Source organism: Cebus imitator, unplaced genomic scaffold (assembly GCF_001604975.1).
Source record: "Cebus imitator isolate Cc_AM_T3 unplaced genomic scaffold, Cebus_imitator-1.0 Scaffold285, whole genome shotgun sequence".
Taxonomy (NCBI): domain Eukaryota; kingdom Metazoa; phylum Chordata; class Mammalia; order Primates; family Cebidae; genus Cebus; species Cebus imitator.
The window spans coordinates 1794457-1809329 of record NW_016107600.1 but is presented as its reverse complement, the minus strand read 5'-3'; the positions used below and the strand labels follow the sequence as shown (position 1 = coordinate 1809329).

The 14873-nt window shown below is 49.9% G+C and overlaps 1 protein-coding gene across 2 annotated transcripts; it reads left to right on the top strand.

Moving 5' to 3' along the window:
- Positions 1-7508: 7508 nt before the first annotated feature.
- Positions 7509-14045, top strand: SMUG1 (single-strand-selective monofunctional uracil-DNA glycosylase 1). Of its 2 annotated transcripts, XM_017501869.2 has the most exons (3): positions 7509-7596; positions 11897-12200; positions 13238-14045. In XM_017501869.2, the coding sequence occupies exons 2-3, from the start codon at positions 11916-11918 to the stop codon at positions 13763-13765; spliced, it is 813 nt and encodes a 270-aa protein (XP_017357358.1). In that variant the 5' UTR covers positions 7509-7596; positions 11897-11915; the 3' UTR covers positions 13766-14045. The 2 variants fall into 2 exon arrangements, with proteins under 2 accessions (XP_017357358.1, XP_037584925.1); XM_037728997.1 differs by lacking the exon at positions 11897-12200 and having other exon boundaries at positions 7533-7596.
- The last annotated feature ends 828 nt before the right edge of the window (positions 14046-14873 follow it).

Sequence of the window (14873 nt, the reverse complement as noted above, 5' to 3'; positions counted from 1 at the left end):
GGGAGTTGAACGATGAGAACACATGGACACAGGGAGGGAACATCACACACTGAAGCCTGTCAGGGGGTGGGGGCTAGAGGAGGAATAGCATTAGGAGAAATACCTAATGTAGATGACGGTTGACAGGGACAGCAAACCAACATGGCACATGTATACTTATGTAACAAACCTGCACGTTCTGCACATGTACTCAAATTATAATAATAAAAAAAAAAGACTAGGCACGGTGGCTCACGCCTGTAATCCCAGCACTTTGGGAGGCCGAGGTGGGTGGATCACCTGAGGTCACGAGTTCGAGACCAGCCTGAACAACATGGAGAAACCCCTACACTCTACTAAAAATATAAAAGTTGCTGGGTGTGGTGGCAGGTGCCTGTAGTTCCAGCTACTCCAGAGGCTGAGGCGGGAGAATTGCTTGAACCCGGGAGGTGGAGGTTGAGGTGAGCCGAGATTGTGCCATTGCACTCAGCCTGGGCAACAAGAACAAAACTCTGCCTCGAAAAAAAAAAAAACCCACAAAAAAAAGGCCAGGCACGGTGGCTCACGTCTGCAATCCCAGCACTTTGGGAGGTCTAGGCAGGCGGATCACCTGAGGTCAAGGAGTTTGAGACCAGCCTGACCAACATGGTGAAGCCCTGCCTCTACTAAAAATACACAATTAGGTGGGGGTGCTGGCAGGCGCCTGTAATCCCAGCTACTTGGGAGGCTGACATAGGAGAATCACTTGAACCTGGGAGGTGGAGGCTGCAGTGAGCCAAGATGACACCATTGCACTCCAGCCTGGGGAACAAGAGGGAAACTCTGTCCAAAAAAAAAAAAAAATACAACAACAAACCATCCTTGAATGAGATAAAACAAAATTAGGGAGCAGATATTTGCATTTTCCACGGTAATTATTGAGCACATAATAGGCAGCAGGCCTGTGCTCACAAGAGAGAAGGCTGAGTGTGGACCTCCCAGAACACACAGGCTAGTAGGGCCAGAAGGTATTTTAGCAATAAATGAACCACTTAATAGTTGGTGACCAGAGTCGCCAGGGAGGTACAAGCAAAGGGACAATGAGGAAATGCTTCCAAGGGAGGTGGCATTTGACTTGGGCCTTGGGAAGTAGGTAGAATATATTCAATGGCAGAGATAGAGTGAGAAGAATGTTCCAGGCCAAGGGACAACAGGGGCCATTGTACAAAGGCAGGAGAGACTAAGCCAAGCTTTCTGCTGTGCTGGAACGTGGGGCGTGTGGGGACATGTGAGGGATGTCAGGCTGCAATGGTGAGGTGATAATCAGAACGTAAGAGGGCTGAAAGGCCAGGCAGGGATGTGGAAGTTGACTGGAGGCCAGCTGGGAGCAGGAAAAAGCACCAATCATTCAGTCAATCATTGATTCAATCAATGTTTATTGTACACCAACCCAGTGCCGGGGCTATTCTTGTAGCTTGGGATGCCAAAATCAGGTGTGGTCTGTCTCTTCAGAAAGCTGTCAATGGCAGTGTCCTCATCACTAGAATGGGAATGTAAGAGTATGTTCGGCTGGGCGTGGTAGCTCACACCTGTAATCCCAGCACTTTGGGAGGCCAAGGCAGGTGTATCACCTGATGTAAGGATTTCGAGACCAGCCTGGCCAACATAGTGAAACCCATCTGTTCTAAAAATATAACAATTAGCAGGGTGCAGTGGTGGGTTCCTGTAATCCCAGCTACTCAGGAGGCTGAGGCCGGAGAGCCGCTTGAACCCAGGAGTCAGAGGTTGCAGTGAGCCGAGATTGTACCACTGCACCCCAGCCTGGGCGACAGACCAAAACTCCAACTCAAAAAAAAAAAGAAAAAAAAAAAAAAAGGAAATCAAAAAAAAAAAAAAAAAAAAAAAAAAAAGGTATGTCTCTCAAAGTGTTGCTGTGAGGATGAAGGGAAAACTCCACATAAAGCACTCAGGGTGGTTTCTGGTGTGGACGGTTAGTTATTGTTGCTATTACCCTTATCACTATTCTGAAAGGTGTAGAGTGGAGGACAGAGACAGGGAGGGGGTCAGCAGAGAGATGAGGGGGCAGTATGGGTGGGAAGGAAAGGAGAGGTTCAAGAGGGCTGCAGGGGCAAGAGAAGGCAAATGACAGAGCCAGAGCCAGGGGCAAGGAAAGTGTCTTTTGGGAGCATTGCAGTGGGAGGAGCAGGGCTCAGAAGAATCACCCTGGGTTGAAGTTCCTCCTCTGTGACTGGTTCCCTGTCAATGCAGGGCAAGGCGGGGCTGGGGCCAGGTGTTGAGTAGCCTGGAAGCTGGGATTCTTGGGTCCTCCTCCCACTTGGTTCCATGGCCACTCCCAGACTCCTCTTTCTAGTTGCTTAATTTGGCTCAACCTGTGAGAGATGCTCCTCCCCTTCTCCAAGTCTCACTTCCATCCTTCCTGCTAAAGGACTTAGGGATCTGACCCATTCCCTTGGCTGTCTGTCTGTCTGATGTCTGTGTGGTCCCTCAGGATAATTGCTCTGGACAACTCTAACACCACTCAGACAGATTGTCCGGCCTCCTGGCCCCGACATCTCCCACCACTGCATCAAGCCAAATTACTCAGCGCCCCCCAGCCCCGGGCTCTGGTGAAATCCGATTAGCGAGGAGAGAGCTGCACTGAGCTGACAGCTCCTCCGATAATTGCTTCCCAAGTAAGTGATGCAAATCAGCTCATCCAGCCTGTTCCTGCTCCTCTCTTGGGGACCCAGGCGTCCAAGACCCAGGAGATGGAGGACACCAGAGTTGAGGAGACCTAGACGCTGTCATCTGCTTCCAGTTAAGTGGGCATAATCCATAAGGCTAGGTTGTGTTGCCTTGGGGCCAAGGTGTGGGTGGCAGGGTGGCGAGGCTGAGCCAGGGACCCCACTGGCTCTGCATTTCTGTCTTAACTGAGAGGGTGTCACTTTGTCGCCTTATTCTCACCCTGTGGAGAATAATCCCATTTCCCTGTAAGGTAGATAAAGGCAGAGATACAGAAGATACAGAGACAGGGAGATGGCTGAACCTGTTGAGAAACCAATCAGGCAGATGCGGTGGCTCACACCTGTCATCCCAACATTTTGGGAGGCCAAGGTGGGAGGATCACTTGAGCCCAGCAGTTCCAGACCAGCCTGAACAACATAGTGAGATCTTGTCTCTACAAAAAAATTTAAAAATTAGCTAGGTGTGGTGGTGTGCACCTGTAGTCCCAGCTACTGGAGAGGCTGAGTGGGGAGGATTGCTTGAGCCTGGGAGGTTGAGAGCGCAGTGAGCCATGATCACGCCACTGCACTCCAGAGTGAGACCGCAAATAGCTTTCCCTACTTGTGAGTCCCCGTCCTTGCCAGGCTGATGAAAAGACATGGAGTGTTAAGTCCCCACAGATGCGATGGGGAGGCTTGGGGAATCTGATTGTCTAGAGACTTTTGTGCCTGTGCCAAGGACTTGTCCTTGGGGTGCAGTGGCTCTTGCTAAACTTACACATCAAGGAGCCCATTCCCTTTCCCCAAATCAGGGCACTTTAAAGGACCTGTTAATGCTTCTTCCTTAAAGCATTTCCTTCCTACATCTTTACTTCAGGCTCTTTCAGTGACCTCCTTATCTCATCTCCTGCTGACCTTGGAGACCCAAAGAATTACTTTCCTTGTAATCCTGAACTTCCAATCCCCAAACCTAACCCTGCATGCAGGTCACTGTCTTTGTGGAAATCTATAGGGTGAGCTCCCCAGTCTTGTCCCCCATGCCTGTGTGTCTGATGTGGCTTCATGGCCTGATCTTGAGTCCTCAGATTAGCATCTGCCTGAGACCCTGGCCATGGCCAAAACCTTAACAGCAACAACTGCCTTTTGTGGAGCCCAAAGTCTGTATTAAGCACCTTATGTAATTAAGTCACTTAATTATCACAAAAGAAAATAGAGATTACAGGCCGGGCCCGGTGGCTCACACCTGTAATCATAGCACTTTGGGAGGCCGAGGTGGGTGGATCGTCTGAGGTCAGGAGTTCGAGATCAGCCTGGCCAACATGGCAAAATCTTGTCTCTATTAAAAAAAAAAAAAAAAGAAGATACAGATTACAATGATGATCCCATTTTACAGCTAACTGAGGCACAGAGAAATTAAATAGCATGCCTAAGGTCACCGCTAGTAAGTGGCTGAGCTTGGATTCAAATCCAGCAGTCTAATTCCAGAGCCCACAGTCCTGAGGCCTCTGCTCTGTTGCCTTTACTCTCCTGTGCTCTTTTCATGTTTGTTGGGCTAACCGAGACAGGGCCCAGTGTAGTGGAAGTGGGGAAGGTGGCTACATTGAAAGTTAAACACCAGAAACCCTTTTGGGGCTCCCCAGGCCAGAGGCAATGAGTGGGAAGCTGAGCAGCGTGACATTTGGTATCTAGGAAAGGGGAAACATGGCCCTCACTCTCTCCAATTCCTGACCTTTGTTTTCTGCAGTGGGAGGCCCTGCAGCTAGACAGCTCTTCCCTGTGACAAGGGGAAGGCTGAAAGATCCACCTAGAAGCCCAAGTGAGCTTAGAGTCAGAGCTAGGACCTGAAGAGGCCGATAGATGGCGCTCATGGCCCAACACAGCTCCAGCATCCCAAGGAAACCAAAGGAAAACAAGTGAGCAGGTTAACCCCTTCCCACCTGGGATCAGGGCACAGGAGCTGGCTGGTGGGTAGGCCAGGGCCCCTGCCCCAGGCCAGGTGACTCAACTCTCTAGGCTCTTACCCAGGCCATAACCTGGGTCAACTTCTGTTCCTGCCCCACAAGGCTCCACCCATAAATCACAGTCAGCAGCCTCTTGACGACTTCCCAGAAGACAAGAAGACTAAGGAGTGGATGAGACTGGGTGGGAGGGCTGCACCTAAGCCCATGTTCCATCTCTTGAGCTTCAGCTCTTGAAAGCCTCAGGGTCTCTGTTTCTTTTTTTTTTTTTTTGAGACAGAGTTTCACTCTTGTTACCCAGGCTGGAGTGCAATGGCGCGATCTCGGCTCACCGCAACCTCTGCCTCCTGGGTTCAGGCAATTCTCCTGCCTCAGCCTCCTGAGTAGCTGGGATTACAGGCACGCGCCACCATGCCCAGCTAATTTTTTGTAGTTTTTAGTGGAGACGGGGTTTCACCATGTTGACCAGGATGGTCTCGATCTCTTGACCTCGTGATCCACCCGCCTCGGCCTCCCAAAGTGCTGGGATTACAGGCGTGAGCCACCGCGCCCGGCTAGGGTCTCTGTTTCTAAGCACCGCTGCTTCTGGAGAGCTCCTCACCTCCATCTTTCCTGGGACTGACTCTCTGGGTGGGGAGGAATAGCACGAACTACAGACCGAGAAGGCCCTAGGCCCCTCTGACATCAGCTGTAGGGACTCACTGTGGCTGCCTAAGCCTCCATTTCTCCTTATATCTGGACTTCCTATCTCTGTGTTCCCTGGGATGGATGGGCTTATAGGCACAGAAACAGTTATTTAATTCTTCTAGGAAGATGAAATTGGGGGTGGGGAGGTGGAGGTCCTGGGGGAATCTCTGCTTGCCTGTTACTCATTTCACTCATTACTGTTCTTCCAGAAGCCGACTTTGAATGTGGAGGGGCTGCCAAGATGGCAAACTAGAACTAGAAGTGCTGGGCAGGCAAGTGACAGAGGGGTCAGAGGTGGGCAGGAGGGTTGTCCAAGGGATGGTGGAGATCCTAGAATTTTTAAGCACTGAGATGACACCACAATGAGTTCACCCCACCTTATTTTTGATCAGAAACACAGAAATGCATAATATACAGAGATGGGGGAACTTGTTCTAGAAGCTCAGGTCCTCTTATTCCAGTCATTCTAGGGCAAGAAGCAGAAACAGGGAGATGTACACAGTGGGAGACAGAGACACACAGATACAGAGAGAAAGCTATACAAGAGACTAGAGACAGAGATAAATTTACATATGCAGAGAGGGGCAAATTACACAGGCAGAGAGAGACACAGAGAGGGAGAGGATCTGGTAAAAATTAAAGCTCAGGAAATTATGGGCTTCATGAGGTAGATGATTAATTCCGTTTCCAAAGTCTTGCAAGGGTCAGGGTAGTTTCTCACTCTGGATGTCAGAAGGTCACTGCTCACAGCTCCCTGAAGCTCTACTGCACCCATTAAGTTTTTGTTGATAGGAGATCAGAGAAGTCCTGGGAAGGGGGTAGCATCCTTGTTCTCTCACTTCTTCCTGTTCTGGGGTTTATAGGCCTCCTTCTCTACCACTCATAGGGAGACCTTGCTTCTGTGATTAGAGCCTTGGCTGTGCTCAGGTGGGGTGGGAGAAATATAGAAGATAACTAGCCTTAGGGGGTTCCCAGTCTAATGAAAATTTTAGAGTCAGAACACAGAACCAGATCCAGATAGACAAGAACAAAAGTAGGAATAGGACAGCTTTGGACATAGATACTGGGATCTGGGAGCTGGGGGAAATGGACTGTTAGGTGCAACCATGGGATTAGGATTGATCAGGGAAGGGTTCCTGGACAAACTATTTGAGGAAGAAGATTTGGAATGATGAGTGGTGGCTAACTTCATGTGTCTACTTGAGTGGGCTAAGGGACACACAGCTGGTAAAACATTATTTCTGGATATGTCTGTGAGAGTGTTTCTGGAAGAGATTCACATTTGAATTGGTAGACTGAGTTAAGAGGATCGCCCTCATTAATGTGGGTGGGCACCATCCAACCCCTTGGGGGGCCAATAGAACAAAAGGGTGGAGGAAGGCAAATTCTCTTTCTTCGTGAGCTGAGACATACCTGTCTTTGGACATTATTGGAGTTTCTGGTTCTTAGTCCTTCAGGCTCTGGGACTTAGCTGTGAACCCCCTTCCCTGCTTTCGACTTGCCTGAATTATACCACTTGTCTTCCTGGTTATCCAGTTTATAGACAGCAGAGCAGGAGACTGTGAGACTTCTTGGCCTCCACAATCCCGTGGGCCAATTCTTGCAATAAATCTCCTCATGTTGATAGATAAATATCCTGTTCTGTTTCTCTGGAAAACTCCAATACTGAGGTTATAGGGCTGGGCAGATAGCAAGGCAGAGGAAGAAGTCAAAATGGTGACGCGCTGGAGATGGGCTTGGACAGTAATGGGGGATGCTCCTTGCTAAAGAGTTGTTAGGAGCTAGCAGAAATGCCTTCGTGGATGTTCTATATACAGTAATGGCGGGCTGCAAAGGAGAGGTCTCTTATAACCAGGGCAGTAGGGGGCCTCCAAATGGTCTTTAGCTATTGTTAACACACTCAGGTAGGTGAGGGATTGGGGATGGTTGAAACTTCCTGATTTGCAATCTCTTTGGGAAAAATGTGAATGAACTTTTGGAAGGGCGATGCCCTTTAGGAATAGAGCCCAGGATTTTCCAGGTCCTTATAGACTCTGGCCTCTCACTTGTCAAGACTTCTTTAACTCTGATGGAAAGAACAAACTACAATTCCCAGGGATATTTAGCGCTAACTTAGCGCTCCTTCCGGGATTTGAGCATTTCCGGCGGAAGTGGCTACGGGTACGCCAATCTCCTTCCCTAAACAATGTAGACTACGACTCCCACTGTCCTTAGCGCCAGGGTTGGGTTAGTGGGAAAGGAACCGGAAACAGAATGGGGAGCTGGACCAGGTGAGGAAATAGGAGGCTGGGAACATGGGTTTGTGGGGGCAGGTTCAGGGCTCCCAGGGTCGTCGAGACTGAGCCGAGAGAGTAGTCAGAATGTCTGGGTTTTGGGGACCCTCTCTCTGTGTGGGGTTAGACTCAGTGCAGGGAGAGCCCAGCCTGTGAAACTGCCTGGGAGGTCTGCAGGATCGAGGCTTTCCAGTTGCTGGAGACAGCTGGCGCCGGCGGAGGTTTTGTTTGGTGCCTTAGTAGTCGTTGGTCCCTTCGGAACCAGATGAAGGTCTTTTTGAGTTTATGCTTTATTATTATTTATTTATTTACTTTTGAGATGCAGTCTCGCTCTGTCACCCAGGCTGGAGTGCAGTAGTGCAGTCTCGGTTCCCGGGTTTCCCCGCCTCCCGGGTTCAAGCGATTCTCCTGCCTCAGCCTCCTGAGTAGCTGGGATTACAGGCGCGCGCCGCCACGCCCGGAAAATTTTTGTATTTTTAGCAGAGACGGGGTTTCACCAAGTTGGTCAGGCTGGTTTTGAGCTCCTGACCTCAAGTGATCCGCCCGCCTTGGCCTCCCAAAGTGCTGGGATTACCGGCGTGAGCCACGGCGCCCGGCCTATGCCTTATTATTATTATTGTAATTATTATTTAGTTTGAGGATATTTCTTATTGTCCCTTGGACTCCCAAAGTGCCTCCAAGGGACAGGGGAGTGCATCGTATGTCTTCAGATCATTCCTGACTTCCTGGATTTGATGTCAGAGAAGTCTGACATCAGCCTGAAGTCTGGCCTTGGTGGCCAGCCTTATCGATGAGTCAAACTACACTGCCTTTGCGCTTAATATCATATGACACCATGTTTTGTAAAATAATCTTTTTATTTATTTATTTATTTTTTGAGATGGAGTCTTTCTTGCTCTGCCGCCAGGCTGGAGTGCAGTGGTGCGATGCTGGCTCGCTGCAACTTCCGTTTTCCGGTTTCAAGCAATTCTGCCTCAGCCTCCCGAATACCTGGGACTACAGGCACGCACCACCAGGCCCGGTGAATTTTTTGTATTTTTAGTAGAGACGGGGTTTCACCATGTTGGCCAGGATGGTCTTGATCTCTTGACCTCGTGATCCGCTCGTCTCAGCCTCCCAAAGTGCTGGGATTACAGGCGTGAGCCACCACGCCCGGCAATATCTGCATTTCTTAAGCCTCTGGCTCTTGGGGCGACTTTGGTAGAACTGACATGTTCCTCCTTTGGGTTCTCCTAGTGTTGTATTAAAGCTCACATCACACTGTGTTATAGTTAGTTTACCTGCCCTCTCACAGCAGTTCAGGAGCTTACGAAAAGCCTGGTCTACATTTTACTCATTTTGGATTTCTTCCTCACCAAGAGACTGCTGCAGTGCCTGTCATGTAAGAGACTCATAAGTATTGAAAAAAATAAGTGAGTTAACAGCTGGTGGTAGGTTGGATGGAATATGTGATTTTCATAGAGGAGAGAGTTAAATGGGTTTCCCAAGAGAATCTTCTTAGAGATGAAACAAGAGTGGAATTCAAGTCAATTGACTTCTAGCCTGTGGCTCTTGCTATGAGATCAGGCTTTGAAATTATGGGAAGATAAGGCTTCATCACTCTTTTGTGTACCCCCGGCCTTGCTGTATCCAACACAGGTCTGTAAATGCCAAAGGTAGGCTCAAGACTTCTCTCGAGATTCTAGAGTTGGAACAGCCAATCTGCCAATGTTGGTGCTGCATGGGAGATGCAAAGCAAGGTCCCCCGAAACACTGGTGTTCTCCACAGCGCCTTTCTCAGCTTTTGTGTGAGCCCAGTTTGTCCTGGGTAGCCACCTGGACAGATCAGTTAAGACTACTGAGATCAGTTAGGGAAGGACTTCCTAAATTTGGCCTCTGATTTTTTTTCTCTCCCTCTTCCCCGAGGCTAGGGTGAGAAAAATAGGTTGATTAAGCTGTTGTGTCAACCTTGAGTTCTCATCTGGAGGAAGAGGTCACTCCTGACCCAGGCAGAAAGTTGAGAGGAAGGAATGACAGTGGTACTAGTCACATGGGAGACCCAGATGTGATGGCCTCACCAGAGCCTGGAAAACAAGCAGAGTGCAAAGTGGGCAGCTGAGCTTTGAGTGAACTCAGGAAATGGAAGTGGAGAGGGATCCATCAGGAGTGGCTCTTTTACCACCTTTTGGTAAAATGTGGTTTTTTAATCTTTATTTTTTAGAGGTGGGGTCTCACTGTGTCAGCCAGGCTGTTCTTGAACTCCTGGCCTCAAGCAGTTCTTCTGCCTCGGCCTCCCAAAGTGCTGGGATTACAGGCATGAGCCACTGCGCCTGGCCCAGAGGCTACTTTTAAACAAAAGTGAAAAACAAATGGACATTGCTGAGCAGGTGTTTGTTGTATACCTACCTAATAAGGGCCAAGACCTTGGGCTTATGGAGGGAGATTGATCAGAGCCTGGCTCTTGATCTGCCCAAGTTTAGCTGGGGAGGCAAAATGAATTCATCAAGGTGACGCTAACTATGGTGACACACAGTGGTTCTCAGCCTTCATCAACTATCAGAATCACCCTGGGAAGCTTGTTTAAAATACAGATTCCCAAGCCTCACACCAGACCTACTTGTGTTGGGGGTGGGCTTGGGACACTATGGCAAATGCTGCAGTGTTATGAGGAGGGAAGACTTTATCAAAGGGATGGTTTGAGCTGCATTTTGAAGGATGGGAGTGATTTGGATGTGGGGACAGGTGGGGGAATCACAGTCCTGGTTGACTAGATGACTATTGGATGATGTCCCGGTTGACTTGAGGAGTGTATTTGGTTGGATTGTAGAAATGGTATGTACAAAGTTTTGGGAGTTGAGGTAGGAAAGGCATTTTGAAAATGTGAGTAGAATGGTCAGGTTGGAACATTGGGTTCGAATGGGAGTGGAGTGAAGGGATGGCCTTTGCAGTTTACAAAGCTTGCTGTCATCTTCCTCTCCCTCCCCCACCATTCTCTCCCCTCTCCTTTCTCCCACCTCCCTTCTCTCTTGACTTTCTTCTTCCTCTCCCATTTCTTCCTTTTCTCCCTTCACCTACACATCTCATTCCATCCTTATGTCAACATTATTAAGTGGATATTATTATTCTTTGTATTTGAAGGAGGAAACCTGAGGCTCTGACCATGTGTGTAGCCTGTAAGATTCTATTAAGAGTCTGTAATCATCCTCCTCACTATTCCTGAGTGTGAGAAAGAAGCTAGGCTGGGATTAGGGGGTGGTGGAATTAGTAGGGTGGCTGATCAAACCATCTAAGGGAAGGTGGTGTGGGTGGTTAAAGCATAGCCTTGAGCCAGAGAGATGGTTCAATCAAATCCCAGCTTTATTATTTACTAACTGCAAGACCTTGGGCAAGTTGCTTAATCTTGCTAAGCCTCAGTGTCCTCACTTATAACATGGGAACAGTAATACCCACCTCATGGGGTTGTTGTGAGGATCAATGAGGTGTACCTGGCACAGAGCAGTCGCTCACCACCTGGAAGCTATTGTAATTAGCCTTCCCAGGTCTCTGGGCTGTGACTGTGCACTTACATTTCATTTTTCAGCACTGTGCTTTCCAGGATACAGTCCATTCTGGCTGAGCTTTTCTTTTTTAGGAGACATTAAAAGTGCTGAAAGGATGCCACCGGTAAGTGTTTACTGAAAACCTACAGTGGCTGGGCACGGTGGCTCATGCCTGTAATCCCAGAACTTTGGGAGGCCGAGGAGGGTGGATCACTTGAGGTTGGGAGTTTGAGACCAGCCTGACCAACACGGAGAAACCCTGTCTCTATTAAAAAATACAAAACGAGTGTGGTGGCACATGTCCGTAATCCCAGCTACTCAGGAGGCTGAGGCAGGAATCACTTGAACCTGGGAAGCGGAGATTGTGGTGAGCTGAGATGGCATGATCACACTCCAGCCTGGGCAACAAGAGTGAAACTCCATCTCAAAAAAAAAGGAAACCTACTATGTGTTTGGCATAGCCCAGGAACTAGAACTCAGACCTATGCCTGATGGAAAGTAGATTTGGTTTGGAGTGGGAGATGTTTGGTGGCTGTGACTTATCCTCACCAGGTGCCATATGAAGAGGAAGGATATTGGAAGTGGGAAGAGAAAGGGCCCTTCATTACCAGGAATTGAGGTGTGCTTAGTCCTGCTTGGTGGTTGGTAGATGCCTGACGTGGTCTCTTAGGGTCCTTTCGGAGCCTAGGAAATGGTAGTGGGGGCCCTGGCCAGCATGTATCCCTCCTCCCACTCTGTGGCTGAGGAATGACGAGGGCTCTGTCCATCTCTTTTCCCAGGTGACAGTGGCATGGCCATATGCCCCACGCTTTCCTGCTGGGGTCCACCCATGAGCCTATAGGTGCCCTGATGGAGCCCCAGCCCAGCCTTGGAAGCTTGGCTGAGAGCTTCCTGGAGGAGGAGCTTCGGCTCAATGCTGAGCTGAGTCAACTGCAGTTTTCGGAGCCTGTGGGCATCATTTACAATCCTGTGGAGTATGCATGGGAGCCACATTGCAACTACGTGACTCGCTACTGCCGGGGCCCCAAGGAAGTGCTCTTCCTGGGCATGAACCCTGGACCTTTTGGCATGGCCCAGACTGGGGTAAAGGGTTTGACTTCCCCAGTGGGTGGAGTGGGAGGCTCTAGGTGGCTGCTTAGCTGGGTATGCTGTGGAGAGGGAGCATGTGCATGGGTGTAGATATGTGTTGGTCCCCCCGCCCCATTCTTTCTCAACACACATACTGGCTCCTGTGGTCTCAGGCCCTCTCCCAGTGTCTCTGCCTGTAATTAACCAAGCACATTAATGGTAGTTTTGTTTTCCCTGTAAGCTGTCCACTAATTGCCTCTGAGAGCCCTTCCTTCTGCCAGCCCATCCCTACTTTACCGGATCTCCCCTGTCCCTGAAGTGTGGTTGGGGTCAGAAGAGGGACTAGGACTGGGGGGTCCTCAGAAGAGACTTGTTGACAGGGGTGGGTATGTAAGAGATGCAGGGCATTCTGGGAACCTGGGTTCTGTTTCTTAGCTAAGGTGAGGTTCAAAACGGAGCCAGCCTCCAGTGCCTGCCTGCTTTCCTTTCAGAGCTCAGGATGAGTGACTGCCCCTCAGTGGGGGTGCTTGGCAGGTGGGGGAGGGGAAGAGGCTTCAGGGCAGGAGGCTCAATCGCTTTTATTGACTCCAACTGGGTGATGAAAGGTGATCAATGATGATCGATGGAAATGACGGCCTGAGGCTTGGGGCGGTGAGGGCACCCAGAGAGCAGTGGTCAGCCCGTCCTTGTGCCTCCTTTAACCCTGGCTGCCTTTTTGTCTCAGACCATCTGTCTGTCCCCAGTACTAACCATCAAACCTAGGGCTAGCTATCTGAAAGTACTCCCTGTACTTGGTCCCAAAGGCTAGTTGGAGTAGACGCAAACAGATTCTTCTGGACCATAGTCCACAAGGAAAAACTGGAAAAAGATGGACAAAGATGGACAGGCTGAATCCATAGGGTCAAGAATCCTTGTCTCAGGGCTTTGGGTGAAGGTTGGGGTTGGAGGTGCAGGCTGGATCCTCATGGAAGGTATAAAGAAGTCAGTTGGTCCAGAGCCCAGGCATCAGGTCTCCAGTTTGAAGCCCTTCATGTGTCTTTCCTTCCTCACAGGTGCCCTTTGGGGAAGTGAGCATGGTCCGGAACTGGTTGGGCATTGGGGGGACTGTGCTGACCCCTCCCCAAGAGCACCCTAAGCGACCAGTGCTGGGACTGGAGTGCCCACAGTCAGAAGTGAGTGGTGCCCGATTCTGGGGCTTTTTCCAGAACCTCTGTGGACAGCCTGACGTCTTCTTCCATCACTGCTTTGTCCACAATCTATGCCCTCTGCTTTTCCTGGCTCCCAGTGGGCGCAACCTCACCCCTGCTGAGCTGCCTGCCAAGCAGCGAGAACAGCTTCTTGGGATCTGTGATGCAGCCCTCTGCAGGCAGGTGCAGCTGCTGGGGGTGCGGCTGGTGGTGGGAGTTGGGCGACTGGCAGAGCAGCGGGCACGACGGGCTCTGGCAGGCCTGATGCCAGAGGTCCAGGTGGAAGGGCTCCTGCATCCCTCTCCCCGTAACCCACAGGCCAACAAGGGCTGGGAGGCAGTGGCCAAGGAAAGACTGAATGAGTTGGGGCTGCTGCCACTGCTGTCGAAATGAGTGCCCCTGGGACCTGGCATGGGACACATTCAAGACCTCGAAGTCATTCTTGGGCAAGCAGATGACAACACATCTCTTGGATTGGAGCGAAAGGTCCTCCTGTGCTCCCTGGTCGCTGGGAAACGTATTCTTTGATATGTTGAACTGTCTTCCAACCAGCCGTGGCAGTTTTGACACTACTCCGGTTTGCCCTCCTGATTCCTGCTTTCTTTTTTTTGAGACAGAGTTTTGCTCTGTCACCCAGGCTGGAGTGCAGTGGCTCGATCTCGGCTTACTGCAACCTCCACCTCCCGGGTTCAAGCAATTCTCCTGCTTCAGCCTCTCGAGTAGTTGGGATTACAGGTGGCCACCACCACGCCCTGCTAATTTTTGTCTTTTTAGTAGAGATGGGGTTTCACCATCTTGACTAGGTTGGTCTTGAACCTCTAACCTTGTGATCCACCCGCCTTGGCCTCCCAAAGTGCTGGGATTACAGGCGTGAGCCACTGCGCCCAGCTGATTCCTACTTTCTTTACCTTTGAACATTGTCCCTTTCATGGGACCCCACTTTGTAGAGAATCTACAGAAGGTGTGTATTTGCACTTGCAGACTGCTCTACCTCATTGCTTCCTTGGGAGACTATTCACTGAGAGTGCCCTAGACAGTAATTTTTAAGGTCACATTTGCTATTTCAGAGGAAATATCTTGCCAGGATACCTACCCATCCTTATAGAACAGCTGGCTCCGGCTGACCCCTTTCCTCACAGGGACCAAGACAAAGCATGGGACATGAAATTAAGAATGAACTTCTTATGGGAGGCTGCAGCTGGATCAGAGGAAAAATCTGGTATGGCAGAGTGAAAGTCAGAAGACCTGGATTTTCATCCCAGCTTTGAGACTTGTGAACTTTTTGACGGACAAATTGAGAAACCTCTCCATGCCTCAGGCTCCTCATCTGTAAAATGGGGATGCCTACCTTTTGGGGTTGGTGTGAGGATTAATTGAGATAGCACTTGAAAGTGCCTTGCATGGGCCTGGCTCGTGGGTGCTCATTACAATACTCTTCTTTCTTGCCTCTGGGTTGAGGATTCACTGCACTACAATGGTAGCCCCTCTCCATTCTGGATAC